Here is a 13241-nt window from a genome sequence, read left to right on the forward strand (position 1 = left end):
AATTTCACTATGCAAATCTATTTGATATTATCCAAACATTAAAAAATCAAGTAAAGATTCTTTTTTTAAAAAAAAAAATTTTAAAAAAATAAAAAAATAAAAAAAAATGCTTCAAAAGAACTTAGCCACCACAAATAATTAATGTCACAGGCAAATCTTAAATTGCAGAAAAAAAAAATAATAATAATAATAAATAAGTTTGAAAAAATTACCTGTTTGGAATCTCCCTGAACGTTGAGGGCAACAGAAAGAGGAAAAAATTTTCACAACGTTAACAAGTAGTGACCGGCAATGACCGGCCGTGGTTGGTTGGTGGAGAGAGATAGAGAAAGAGAAAGAGATACCATAAAGAGAGAATACGGTGGTCGGCGCTCCTGGTCGGCTGGGCAGTGCTTCAATGGGTGGCGGTTGATGGTTTGCAACAATAAAGGAAACTGAGAGAGAGAGAGAGAGAGTACTGGTCAGAGATGGGCAGCGCTTGGTCGGTGAGTTGGTGGCCGGCACTCGGTTGGGTGGGGGAGCGAGACGGTGGAGATTTGAGAAATGGGTTCGATCTATGGAGATTGCGGGTCGAGATCGATGGTTTGAGGGGGGTGGTGTCGGCCATTTGGTGGAGGTCAGTCGGACGGTGTGTGAGGGGGACGGTGGTCAACGTCAAAAATGGGGAGAAATTTTGGGGCAAAGAGAAATGGGGAGAAATTTCGGGGGAAATGAGGTAAATGATGAGCCACATCTCGACTTTGTTTCTTTTTTTTTCTTTTTTTTTTTTTTCTTTTTTTTATGCAGATCCAAAAATAAAGTAAATAAAGAAATTCTTTACATTTAAAAAATAAATAAATAAATAAATTGAAAGCCACGTGGCTTGGTGGTTCTTGGTGGGATGTTGGTGGGTACCTCAACATTTCCAATTCTACACGGTACTTAAAAGTCCATCACTCGTCCATCGGTGCTAATGTGGCATCACACCATGTCAACATTAATTTAATTTTTTTTTATTATTATTATTTTTTTAAAAAAAAAAAAAAAAAAAAAGTTTGAAAAACCAGGGTTGAAATGGAGCTAACAGGAGCCCGCCACCGTCGACCACCCACGAGCCCACTACATCCAGCTCCCTCGCCATCTCCGGATCTCCAGCGTTTCAACCCATTCTCTTCCCCAAAGCATTTTCCCTCAACCCTACCATCAACCACCCATGACCATGAGCCCGCCACCGGTACGTCCAGCCCACCCACAAGGCCTCCACCGGTACGTCTAGCTCCATATCCGGTTCTCCGGCCAAACCTGTTTCTATTTTACTTTTTTTGTTTTGTCAAATGGAGGTTTTTGGTTTCTCTTTTGATTATGGGTTGATTTTGAATTTGGTTATTTGAAATGGGTATTTCGTGCTTTATGTGTTAGGAGTATTTTGGAAGTAAGATTTTTTTATTTTCTATTTTTTTTTTTTTTAAAAAAAAAAAACGAAACAAAAAATTATGGAAGTTTGGTTATGAATTTGGTGAGTTTTGTTGGGTTTCGAGTGTTTTAGAAATTGGTTTTGTTCTGTGAGTCATTTAAGGATTTCTGATTTGATGTTCATTGGTTTGAAGTTGCTATGGAATCATTTTGTTTTTAGGGGTTTGAAGTGGGGTTTTTGGCGTCTGGTAGATTGATTTTGTTTCTGGAGTGATGTGAGGATGTGGATTGTTGGGGATTTAGAAGATTGGTAAGAGGGTTACAACGGAGGTTGCGTTTTGGGAAAATTTGGGGATTTAGAAGATTGGTAATAGAGTTTTGTAGATGACACAGCAATGGGAAAATTAGAATACAATCAAATTATCGGAACTCTAGAGTTTTCCTACGTGCATGTTGCTTCAAAGTACTGAGAAATGAAAAACCCACATGAAATCTGATGGGTTTTTACATTTCGATTTTTTGTGTTAAAAAATGCTTTGATGTAAGATTTTGGTACGAAGTGTGTCAAGTTTGTTATTTCTTCAAGGCCTCTGATTTCTTAAAACTCCTAAATGGATGTTGAATATATGAAATCTAAGTGAAAGCCTTTGTGCAGGCTATTAAACTTGTGTACATGTTTCAAATGTGTGAAAACAAGTCTTGATTTTCGTAATTGTGTTACTTAACCCATGCAGGTAAGCAGCAATAAAAATATATTTCACCTTAGAAACAAGATTTTGTTTCTTTGTAATATGTGATATTCCCATCAAAATGGAAAATGATACAACATAGTTACCCTTTAATATAGTTAGGGTTAGATTATGAGGGGCAAAATCTAAGATTCTCATTCTACATACATGCTCAACCTGCATTCCATGAGATTTTATGTGGCCCATAGATTGACTAGTATGAATGGTGAAGGCCACTGAAATTCATTAAAATAGTCCAATATTACAAGCACCAGCTGGTATCGAAACCCATGATACAAGAAATGCACTCTTAAAGAACTTCCTTATTCAACTGATTGTAGCAGTATAAATTACAGTTTTTGGCTGTTAACTACAATATTGTCAATGCTCAACATTCAATATTATGATTTTGACAACATGCTTCATCTAAAGAAAGCAAGGCAAAAAATAGGGCGATTTTTGTTTTTATTATGTTATACAAGAGACAAATGGAACAACCAGTTTAGCCGTTTAGGTGTAAAAGCCGTGTAATGAGGCTTTACTATGTTTTTATTATGCTATACAAGAGACAAATGGAACAACCAGTTTTTATTGTTCTTGATTTTTTTCGTAATTGCCAGTCTTAGAATTTGTTCAAAGCTTAAAGATCAAGGTTGCAAGAATTACCACCATCTTTATATGTTATCATGTAATTGTTATTATTTAGAATTTGTGGCATGAAATTAAGAACAATTTATTACTGGGAATATTGTGGCAAAAATTTGGTTATTAGAATGATGTATTAGGAGATAATGTGGAGTTGAACATACAAACAAGAATGTGGGTATGTAGTATATTTTTGTGGATATATGTTAGGCATACTAATTCTACTTTGATCTTTTAACTTTAAAACATTACCTAAAAGTTGGACGCTGACTTACTAAAAAAAATTAAGATGCAGCAAGTGATTACCATTGCAATCAATTTTGACATGGTTGGAACAAAAGACAATTGGTTGTGATGCTTCAAACAACCAAGGACATTGCTTGCAGATTCACATGTAAAAGGAAACAACAAATTATACTATCTCATCAAATGTTGAATCTAGATTTTTATTGATTAATGATTAAACACAACTTAAAGATATAACTTTTCACCACCTTACCTATGTGGCAAAGTAGTCCCCACCTTAATTTATTTTAAAAAAATAAAAAAAAAATGCAAAAAATAGTGGGGGACCACTTTGACATATAGGCAAGGTGGTGAAAAGTTGTATTTTGGGTGGTGTTCAATCATTACTCTTTTTTATTTTTTAAAAATAAATTAAGGTGGGGGATCACCTTACCACATAGGCAAGGTAATAAAAAATTGCATATTTAAGTGGCTTGAATCATTAGTCTACTACTTTTTAAGTTTTAAAAATAAAATAAGATGGAGGACCACCTTGCTTATGGGTGCAAAGTTGTATAAAAATGTAGCAATGAATTATTACTTTATTTTTAAAACTCAAAAAGTAGTAGGGGATCACCTTGCCACATAAGCAAAGTAGTGAAAAGTTATATAAAAAAGTAATAATAAATTATTATTAAAAAAATTAAGTTGTAAAAACTCAAAAACTATAGGAGCATTTAACCTTAAATTTTAATCCCACCGATCGAAAAGTCTCTATTTCTTTTGTCTCTGTCCTAGGGTTTTAAAAAGCAGTGAGGCTCCCATGGCAGCGGCAGCAGCAGCAGCAGCATCGCGTTGGAGGGCAGTGTTCGGGGGAACGAGGACACTGATGGCGGCTGCCAAGGCATTCTCCGCGTCGTCCTCTTCTGCTCCTGCCAAGAGGGCTTCCACAAAGAAGCCAACGTCGAGGTACAAAGGGCCTCCTGGCATACAGAAGGTGGTTCAGGTCTCTCCTCAACTCGGCAGATTCCTCGATGTCTCCTATTGCTCCCGCACCTTGGCCGTCAAGTGGATCTGGGTTTACATCAAGCGCCACGACCTCCAGGTTTTCTCTCTCCCTTTCTCTCTGTCTTAGGGTTAGGGTTTCGTAATTTGTTCCTCTCTTTTATTTGACGGACTGTGATTATACTGCGATTGACAAAATTACTTAACCCGGGCCAACACAGGGAAAATGTTATTGTTAATTGTTTCACTTCACATGGGCTATAGGTGGCATAGGAAAACTGTAATAATTCACTTGTCATGATGTGAAAATATTTGGCAGGTTCCTTTCTTAATTTATATAACTTTTGCTTATGGTCATGGCATTGCAAATCCTCAGAACTCATTTTCAATAGTTCTGTTGCATGCCTTTTTCTTTTTTTTTTTTCTTTTTCTGATAAGTGATAGTTCTGTTGCATGCCTACCACCTGCTTCTTGTCTTTTCTTAATTTCTGGTGCATGACACACTACAATGTTTTGCAGAACCCTGAAAATAAGCGGGAAGTCTTTTGTGATGAGGAGCTGAAATCCATTTTCCCTGGGAAAGACAGAGTTGGGTTCCAAGATATCACTAGGTTGCTGTCAAGCCATTTTGTGAAGTCTGGTTGATAATAGCTTAAAAGTGCTTATTTTTTCAATTAAAATAAGCATTATCATACATTATTGTGATTTAATTCTTGCATTTTATATTTAATTGTGGAATATTGTTTAATTATTAATCTTGAGCTTAAATGATATATTAAGAGCATTCCTAGTAGCCTCACCAAATTTTACTCACCAAAATAGCTAAAAATCACTTTTTTCTATTATGGTGAGCTACTTTATTAAAATTCCCCTAGCCGCCTCACCATTTTAACTAGTCAATATTCACTATTCCATTTAAATAATAATTTTTCAAATTTTTTTTATTATTTCTCTATTTAATATTTTTACAAAGAATCCTTCATATCCTTGAAAAAATGACATTATCGTGTGAGAGAGAAGGGAGATGAGAGACGAAAAATGAGAGAAAACATGAAAAAAGTGTGCTGATCATGTGAGAGAGAAAAGTGAAACAAAATTTGGTGAGTGAATATTACTCATCAGAATTGGTGAGTAATTTCACTCATCAAAACTTTTTAGTTAAAATGATGAGGCTGTTGGGAGTGGTTTTAGAGTATTTTCATCAAATTGACTCACCAAAATAACTAAAAAGCTATTTTGATGAGGCTACTAGGAAAGTTCTAATGCAAAAGTTTGTGCTTTGTAGGAATTATAAAAAGAGATAGAAAAGTAAAAGGAATAAAAGGCATAAAAGTGAATAGTTAAGTAAATTTTAGTTTACCATCTCTACATTGCTCCACTGGTTAATGCTTGGGCTTTTGTGAACCTGGCTTTTGTGAACCTTTATTAATCATGATGCTCTCTTTATCTTTGCCTCATGCAGTTGAAAGACCCTTTTCTTTTCTTTTTCCTTACTGTTTTCCCCTTTTATTTTGCAAACCTTTGGGGCTTTATGTTTGAACCGGCAACCCTAGGTTTAGGGCATGGTTTAGAAAACCCAGTTTGACTTACCATTGGAGAAATGATGTGGAAAATGTGTGATAGGACCACTATGTAAAGAAATCTCGGGCTCGCTCTGGTGGTATTTTGGCATTGTAAACGGGTTCAAGTGAAAGCTCATTCAATGAAAGTCTATCACTTAGAATTATCTTCGTGATTATGTACTGCATTTAGATTGATATTATTCATTGCTGGATGAACTTTTCAATACGGCGGTGTATGTACCTTGTTTAAGGATAACTGATTGGATTTATATGCCAACCTTTGAGCTTCCTTTTGCCTCTTTTGTTTGGTTAGTTTGGCATTTTAGGATTTATCTTAGGTTAAAACTTTTCTTAAAATTTAGATCTCATTTAATTTGCGGAATGAGTATTCTATTGGAAAATAGAATAATTATTATCAAGAATTTTGGGGGTGGAATAAAATGATTATTTTTACTCTTTAATTTAGTAACAATTCATATATTTTAATTGGAATTTAATCAAAATTACTAAAAAAAAAACTCCACATTTTAAACAAAAAAAAAAAAACTCATTATTAAAAAAAAATTGAAAAACCAGTGGAGTGGTTGGCCACCCACTTAAGAGTCGAGAGTGGTCACAACCACCCTTGGAGTGGTTTTTGGGGGTGGTCATGACTACACCCTAAATACTCATCAGGGTGGTCGACCATCCCCAAAAGCATCACGACCACCCACGGCTTAATATATGGGTTGGGGTGGCCAAAAATAATAATAATAATAAGTAGTTTTTTTTTCTTGGAAAATAGTTTATTCCCTTAAGAATAGGCTGAATAGCAATTACTCTAATTTTTTTTTTATTTTTTTAGAAAGGAAAAAGAATAAGTATTAATCTTTGTAAGAGAATATGTATTTCAAATTTCCAATAGGAGGCTTACGAGCCCATTGCGGGCTCTTTGTGTTGCTTTGGTGTTAAATAGACCTTTGGAAACTCTTATATCTTATTTATTTTCTTTGCTATTCTTTTTTGGCTTGGGCGCTATATTTATCAGTGTGGCTATCATGATGAATGGCTATTTCAATGCCATTTGATCTTGGAAACACCACATACATTTTTTATTTAACTTATGATTTGACTTTTAAAAAAAAAAAAAAAAATTAAAGGAATATACCTATCAAACAAAATAATGACTATTTTATAAGAATAGTCATTTCAATTCATATGCCTATTTCGCAAACCAAACAAAGCTTTACTGAAAAAACATGCGTCAAAGCTACGAGATAATGGGGGTAATTTTATTTGAACTACCAACCTACTTCCCAATTGGATTATAAATTTAAAACTGCGTGGTTGATGGTATGGAAGTTAAATTGAATTAAGCATCATATGTTGATTGCAAATGGGGGTGTATAAGCGGGGTGGTTATTAACCGGTAACTGTTAATAACTGGCAACAATTATTAACCAAAAAAACCGAAAATAACCGCAATCGGGTAGTGTGGTTACAGGGTATAATTGGTGAGTAATGCTACACATCATCCCCTTGTCTTCCTTTTGTCCCTCCAAAATTGATGTGGCTCTTAAAATCACCATTGAATTTTTAATATATCACTATTGAATTTTGATCCAATAGTGATTTTAAGAGCCACATCAATTTTGGGAGGACAAAAGGAGGACAAGGGGATGATGTGTAGCATTACTCATAATTGGTTAATAATCGAGTAATCGGTAACCAGTTTATATATATTAAAAAATGAAACTTCTATGTAGCCATTAATATTTTTTAAGATTCTAAAAGAGGATGTCATCATGCCAATGACCTGGAAATGATTGGTATTTCATGTTATGGAAAGCATCACTACAAAAAATGTATGCATTTTGACACGTGCAGTTTGACACGTGTACAGTGCTGTACACGTGTCAAACATTTAGACACGTGCACTTTGACACGCGTAAGACGCGTGTCAAATGTGCACGACATTAAGTGCACAAGTTGACACGTGTATTGAGATACATGTGTCAAATTTGACACGTGTATCTCAATACACGTGTCAAATTGGTTATTTTTTTTAAAAAAAAATCCAAATCGAATTTTTCATTTAAATAAATTAAAATTTTAATTAAATAAAAAATCCAATTTGGATTTTTTTTCTTCAATTTAGTTTTGGTATTGGTTATTTAAAATTATTTGGTATAATAATTTTAATAGTTATTTCAAATTTTATTATTTCCGACCACAAATAACGCAATATTGATTTTACCGAAAAACAGCACAAAATAATATTACACAAATCATAAGTTAATAACGTATTCGTTAACTAAGCAAATATTTACACATAAAAATTAATTACACAAAATATCTACAAATCTGAAGGGCGTTCCTGCGAATGAGGAGGTACCGTCCCAGGCGTGTTCTCGCCAACCGGCGATTGCTGCGCAAGGAATGGTGTAGCGGGCGAAGGTGTAGCGACAATGGAATGCTGGGTCAGCCGTCGTCCAACAGGCGACAACGTACCAACCGTTGTCGAATTACCTGCAAATCATATAGACAATTAAAGTATATAATATTACTTGCAAAATTAAAGGGGTAATTAAAACAAATTGAAATTAATTTTGTCCTACACACAGTATAAATCATACCTGCAGATGCACTACTAACAGACGACGTACTACCTACGTGTGCAGGTGAAGGCGTACCAAGACATGGTGCTGATGCTCCCATGGAGGACATGAAGACCTCAACCTGTCGCAGGCGCTGCTCCAACAGGTCATTCCTCGCTCGCTCAGCCTGTAGCTCCGCTTGGATCTCTTCCATCTTCCGAGTGTGTTCGGCCCAATCCCGAGACGTGCCCTGAGATGGTCCCCCTTGTGACCGAGGCCTATATGAGAAACATGTCCCCCGAACAGGTGTGACGTTCGGCCCAACCTGCCGAACCCTCCCTGCATACTCAGGCCTCCCAACCGCCTGTTCGTAAGCGTCGTTCGGTGCCCAACGCACCGTGTCTGCGGAGACGCTTTGCGTGGCGGCTGGATCACTGGATAAACTCTGCGTCATCCTCTCCTGTACGTCGTCAACATGAAAAAGTCATATATTGAATAATGAAAAATCACACATAATTTTAAAAATAATAGTAAATTAAATCAGTAGCATACGCATAGGACCCGTGTACGTTCGTTCACGTGAGTGCCGTCCTTCCTTGTGTGGGTCTTCACGAACGACGCGGCGCGAGTGGGGGGCGTGCCAGATGTACATGTCTGTCGTCATGCAGTTGACATATATAAGAAACAGATAGCGATAAAAATAGTATAAATAAAAATAAAAACAATTATCAACAAATATATATAACATAAACATATATATTTTCATACCTCCTCGTGATTAAATCTGGCATAACTTTTAGATCCCGTACAATGAGGAAGGTCATTCTGCTCGCGCAGCCTCTTCATCCGTTCAGAGGTTGCCTACGCATTTAACATGAAAATAAAAATGTAAGCATTGACACACTTAAATTAAAACTAAAATTAAATAAACTGTTATTAAAAAACCACAACATTTTCTTGGCCTACATACGATTTTTTGCTCACGGCACCAATCTCTCAGCAGGAACTCTACATCTTCTGCGTCATAGTTGCCAAAAAAATTGTTCGGCATTCTCGCACGGATACTCTCGGGCGTGTCACCGTCTCTAATACGTAGTTTGGTTTTGAACCTCGACTTCCACGAGCGGTGCTTACGGCCAATATCACATAAAGCCTCCTGTTGTGCCCTGCGCGCGTCTACTGATACAGGTAGATAGAACTCCTCCTGCACATTCAACACATTTTTATAGGTTTAAAAACTTCAAGAAATACATTAATCTCAAGTTTAATTCAAATAAATAATTAAATTATATTCATAGACATACCATCAGCGCGTCCCACATTGTCTGCTTAATCTGCCTATTTACCTTCGCCCATTCGTCCTGCATGTGTATGTAGGACCCACTCCTGATCAGCTTGCCCTCAGCCCGCCGAAATCGATTGCAGGCCCGTCCTACAGGTTGTATAGCAGCATTGTACTGCAATACAACCTTCTTCCCCCTCGGGAGGACCCAGTTTCTCGCTGGGTCGTCAATCACCTCATAATAAATGGTCCCGTCTGGGTTGTACCCTAATGAAAGAAATATTCAACATTAATGTTAAATATTTAATCATAAGATTAAAGAACATATATATATATATATAAACAATTTCTAATCAAATATTTATTTATTTCAAAACCAAAAAAAAAAAAAAAATTTGGTAACAGAATCTGAGTTTTAAGGATGTCTAAATATGTACTTACCCATCAACCGAATCTGCTCAATCCGTATGTGCTGGGTCGCTGGGTCGCCCGCAACCTCCTCGCCAACCCCTCCGGCTTGTGGATCCTGCTGATCATCATCTGAATCCATATCCTGGGGACTACCGGGGGCCAACTGATCGGTACCCAACATCGCAACGTCCTCCTCATGGGTACTCTGGCTCCCCCCCACATCTGGCATCTGACTCTCACTGGAAAGTGGCATCTGACTCTCACTGGAAAGTGGCATCTGGCTCTCACCAGATAAAGGCATCTGGCTCTCTACATGCCCCGGGCCCTGACTCGCCCCCGATGCTGGCATCTGTCTCGGCCCCAAAATCTGGCCAGGCATCGCCGCCTGTGCCGGTATCTGTCCCAACCCCATAGCCGGCATCTGCATCTCCCCGGTCTGTGACAATGGAAATCTACAATCCTGCGTTTCACTATCAGGGTTACACGTCATAGGTCGACTATACGTATACGGAAAGTACGGCGCATAACCCTGTGACCCCATCCCCTCTTGCACCCACCATCGATAGGCGTTACCCGGTTGGGTGAACCCTATCTGAGATAATGTCGGCAGCTCCGACAATGGAGAGCTGCAAGGTCCAGCTGTGCTGCTCTGTCCGTGATCTGACGTGGGCACGGCCACCATACCCGGCAACAATGGTCTATAAGCCCCGTCTGGGTGGTGTGGCCACGCTGCAGAATACAATGCCGTCGAAACAGTGGGCGTGGTCATGGGGGGCACGGGTGGGCTAGGTGCCCGATACGCATAATGAGGGGGTCTCTGGTCCATCAATACCTGCGAACAAATGCAGACAAATTAATTAGAATATGTTTTTTTAATATATTTTTAATGAACATACTAAAGAACAACGAAATTTATGCAATTAATGAAAATTTGTATTGAGTACAAGCGAATTGTACAAACAATATATATACCAGTCAAGTGTATTGAGTTCAAGCTAATTATACTCACAACAAATACATCAATCATTGTATCACGGGAGCTTCAATAGGATCTATGTCGGGCCTGTCGTACTCGAATTCATCATTTGTATCTGGTAGGTCAGCAGTGGTTAGTACGAGCGGTACGCACTCATGGTAGGTTGTACCATCCTCATTACTCCCATCCCCCTGTCCAACGTCGTACACGTTGCGCGGTTTGGTCCTAACCGCACAAACCCAATTTGGGTTCCTTCCATCTTCTACGTAGAATACTTGATCCACCTGAGATGTAAGCACGTACGGCTCGTCCTGAATCTGTTCTCCCCTGTGGACGAGGTGATTGAAGTTGACAAACACTAGGCCATACTCGTCTATTGTGAATCCTCTGTCCATTGTGGGGTCTGCCCAATTGCACTTAAATAGGACGTACGTAGTCCTGTCATAGTACTCGACCTCAAATATATCGGTTAACTGTCCGTAGTACATTTCGCCTTCAACGGTAGGAACACAGACGCCGCTATTCTGAGTCCTCCTTCCCACATCATGAGCAAGCGTGCGAAATAATTTTCCATTTACCACGTACCTGTTGTACTTCACCGCTGTCTCCTTTAGCCCTCTACAACGCATAACCAACTTGTGGCCCAATTCCTCCCTACGTTGATCGTCCAGGCCATCGACCTATGTTTTAATTACAAATATTAAACATAAATTTATATTGAACCCGCATAAATTTATCCAATTTCAAATTTACAACTATTTCCTTACATATGCACGGTACCATTCGCAGAACTGCTCATGATGTTGTGCTTCAATAAGAGCCTCCGTAATGCGGCCCCTAGTGCATGATCGCCTAAGCGCGTCTTTGTGCATCCTACATTCAGCGTATACAATTATGTAATAATTGTTATTAATACTTTTATTCGAATTCTGCTAAATATAAGGTTAGGACTACTTACGTCCGCAAATTGTGAAACTCTTCAGAGTTGAACACAATATAACGATGAATCTGGTGCATTATCAACCGGTTCATGGTAACACGCGTGCCCGCCCCCTTGGATCCATCAGGATTTCTCTGAGGTCTGTTGTGGAATGTTGGTGCGTTATTCAGATACCTTGAACAGAACGTTACCAGCTCGGTCGCTATGTACCCCTCCGTAATGCACCCCTCAGGAGCTGCTTTATTGCGCACATTAGATTTGAAATTCCCCAAACTCCTGGTGTAAACACATACACGACAATTTAATTGTCGTCAATTAGGATTACAATTAAATAAAAATATATATTTACATATTACGCCGAATTTTACCTCTCTGCCGGGTACATCCATCTATACTGCACGGGTCCGCCCAGTCTACACTCGCGCACAAGATGCACGACCAAGTGGACCATGTTGGTAAAAAACCCTGGAGGGAATATCTGCTCTAGCTTGCACAAAGTGATACAGACGTCACCCTGCAGTCGGTCCATATCTTCTTGTGATAGCTTTGTTGAGCATATGCCTCTAAAAAATGCAGAAATCTCCACAAGATGTCTAACAACTTTATCAGGCAATGACTTACGCAGTGCAATTGGGAGAAGCTGTTGCATCAGTATGTGGCTATCATGGCTCTTCAATCCGGAAATTGTACGGTCCTTGAGCCGAACACATCGTGAAATGTTCGAGGCGTATCCGTCCGGGACCCTCACATTTCGAAGAACCTTAAGAAAATTTTCTTTTTCCTCTCTAGACATGGTGTGACAGGCAGCGGGAATATACGTTTTACCGTTGGCGGCCGTGAACGGATACAACTTAGGTCTCAACCCCATTTCCTGCAAGTCCAGCCGAGCTGCCAAGTTGTCCTTCGTTTTCCCTTTTATATCCAAAATAGTGCCAAGTATATTGTCCATGACATTTTTCTCTATGTGCATAACATCAAGATTGTGCCGAAGCAAATTGTCTTTCCAATACGGCAATCTGAAAAATATACTTTTCTTCTTCCATATAACATCGGAACTCCCTGCACCCTTCTTCCGCTTCTTCCGTTTCTTCTTCTTACCCGCGGTCTCATCCCCAAACGCAACTCCGTCCAACTGTTGGAGAACCTCGTCTCCGCATGGCACAATCGGCGCGCTGTCAAATTCTTCAATACCGTCAAATGTCCGCATGTTTAGCCGCCACAGATGTTCTGGCGGTAGGTATCTCCTGTGCCCCATATAGCAAAATTTGCATCCGTTCTTTAAGCGTATAGAACGCGTCGATTGCATACAGCAAGGGCATGCCTTCGCACCCCTGTTAGGCCAACCAGATAAATCTGCATACGCTGGCAAGTCGTTTATCGTCCACATCAACTGGGATCGCATAATAAAATTTTCCTTCTTTGAAGCATCGAATGTTCGTACCCCTACATTCCACAGTTCCAGCAACTCATCAATCAATGGCTGAAGGTAAACATCAATA

At 38.8% G+C, this 13241-nt stretch overlaps 1 protein-coding gene and 1 non-coding gene across 2 annotated transcripts; both read left to right on the top strand.

Moving 5' to 3' along the window:
• Nucleotides 1–3830: 3830 nt before the first annotated feature.
• LOC133856546 (protein TRI1-like) lies at nucleotides 3831–4807 on the top strand. The gene is made up of 2 exons (XM_062291599.1): nucleotides 3831–4095; nucleotides 4515–4807. Exons 1-2 carry the CDS (start codon nucleotides 3880–3882, stop codon nucleotides 4638–4640), a joined length of 342 nt encoding a protein of 113 aa, XP_062147583.1. The 5' UTR covers nucleotides 3831–3879; the 3' UTR covers nucleotides 4641–4807.
• A 1741-nt stretch (nucleotides 4808–6548) lies between these two features.
• LOC133858207 (small nucleolar RNA snoR80) lies at nucleotides 6549–6647 on the top strand. Its single transcript, XR_009898485.1, has one exon. It is a non-coding gene; the product is annotated as a small nucleolar RNA snoR80 (small nucleolar RNA).
• The last annotated feature ends 6594 nt before the right edge of the window (nucleotides 6648–13241 follow it).

Source organism: Alnus glutinosa, chromosome 14 (assembly GCF_958979055.1).
Source record: "Alnus glutinosa chromosome 14, dhAlnGlut1.1, whole genome shotgun sequence".
NCBI lineage: Eukaryota > Viridiplantae > Streptophyta > Magnoliopsida > Fagales > Betulaceae > Alnus > Alnus glutinosa.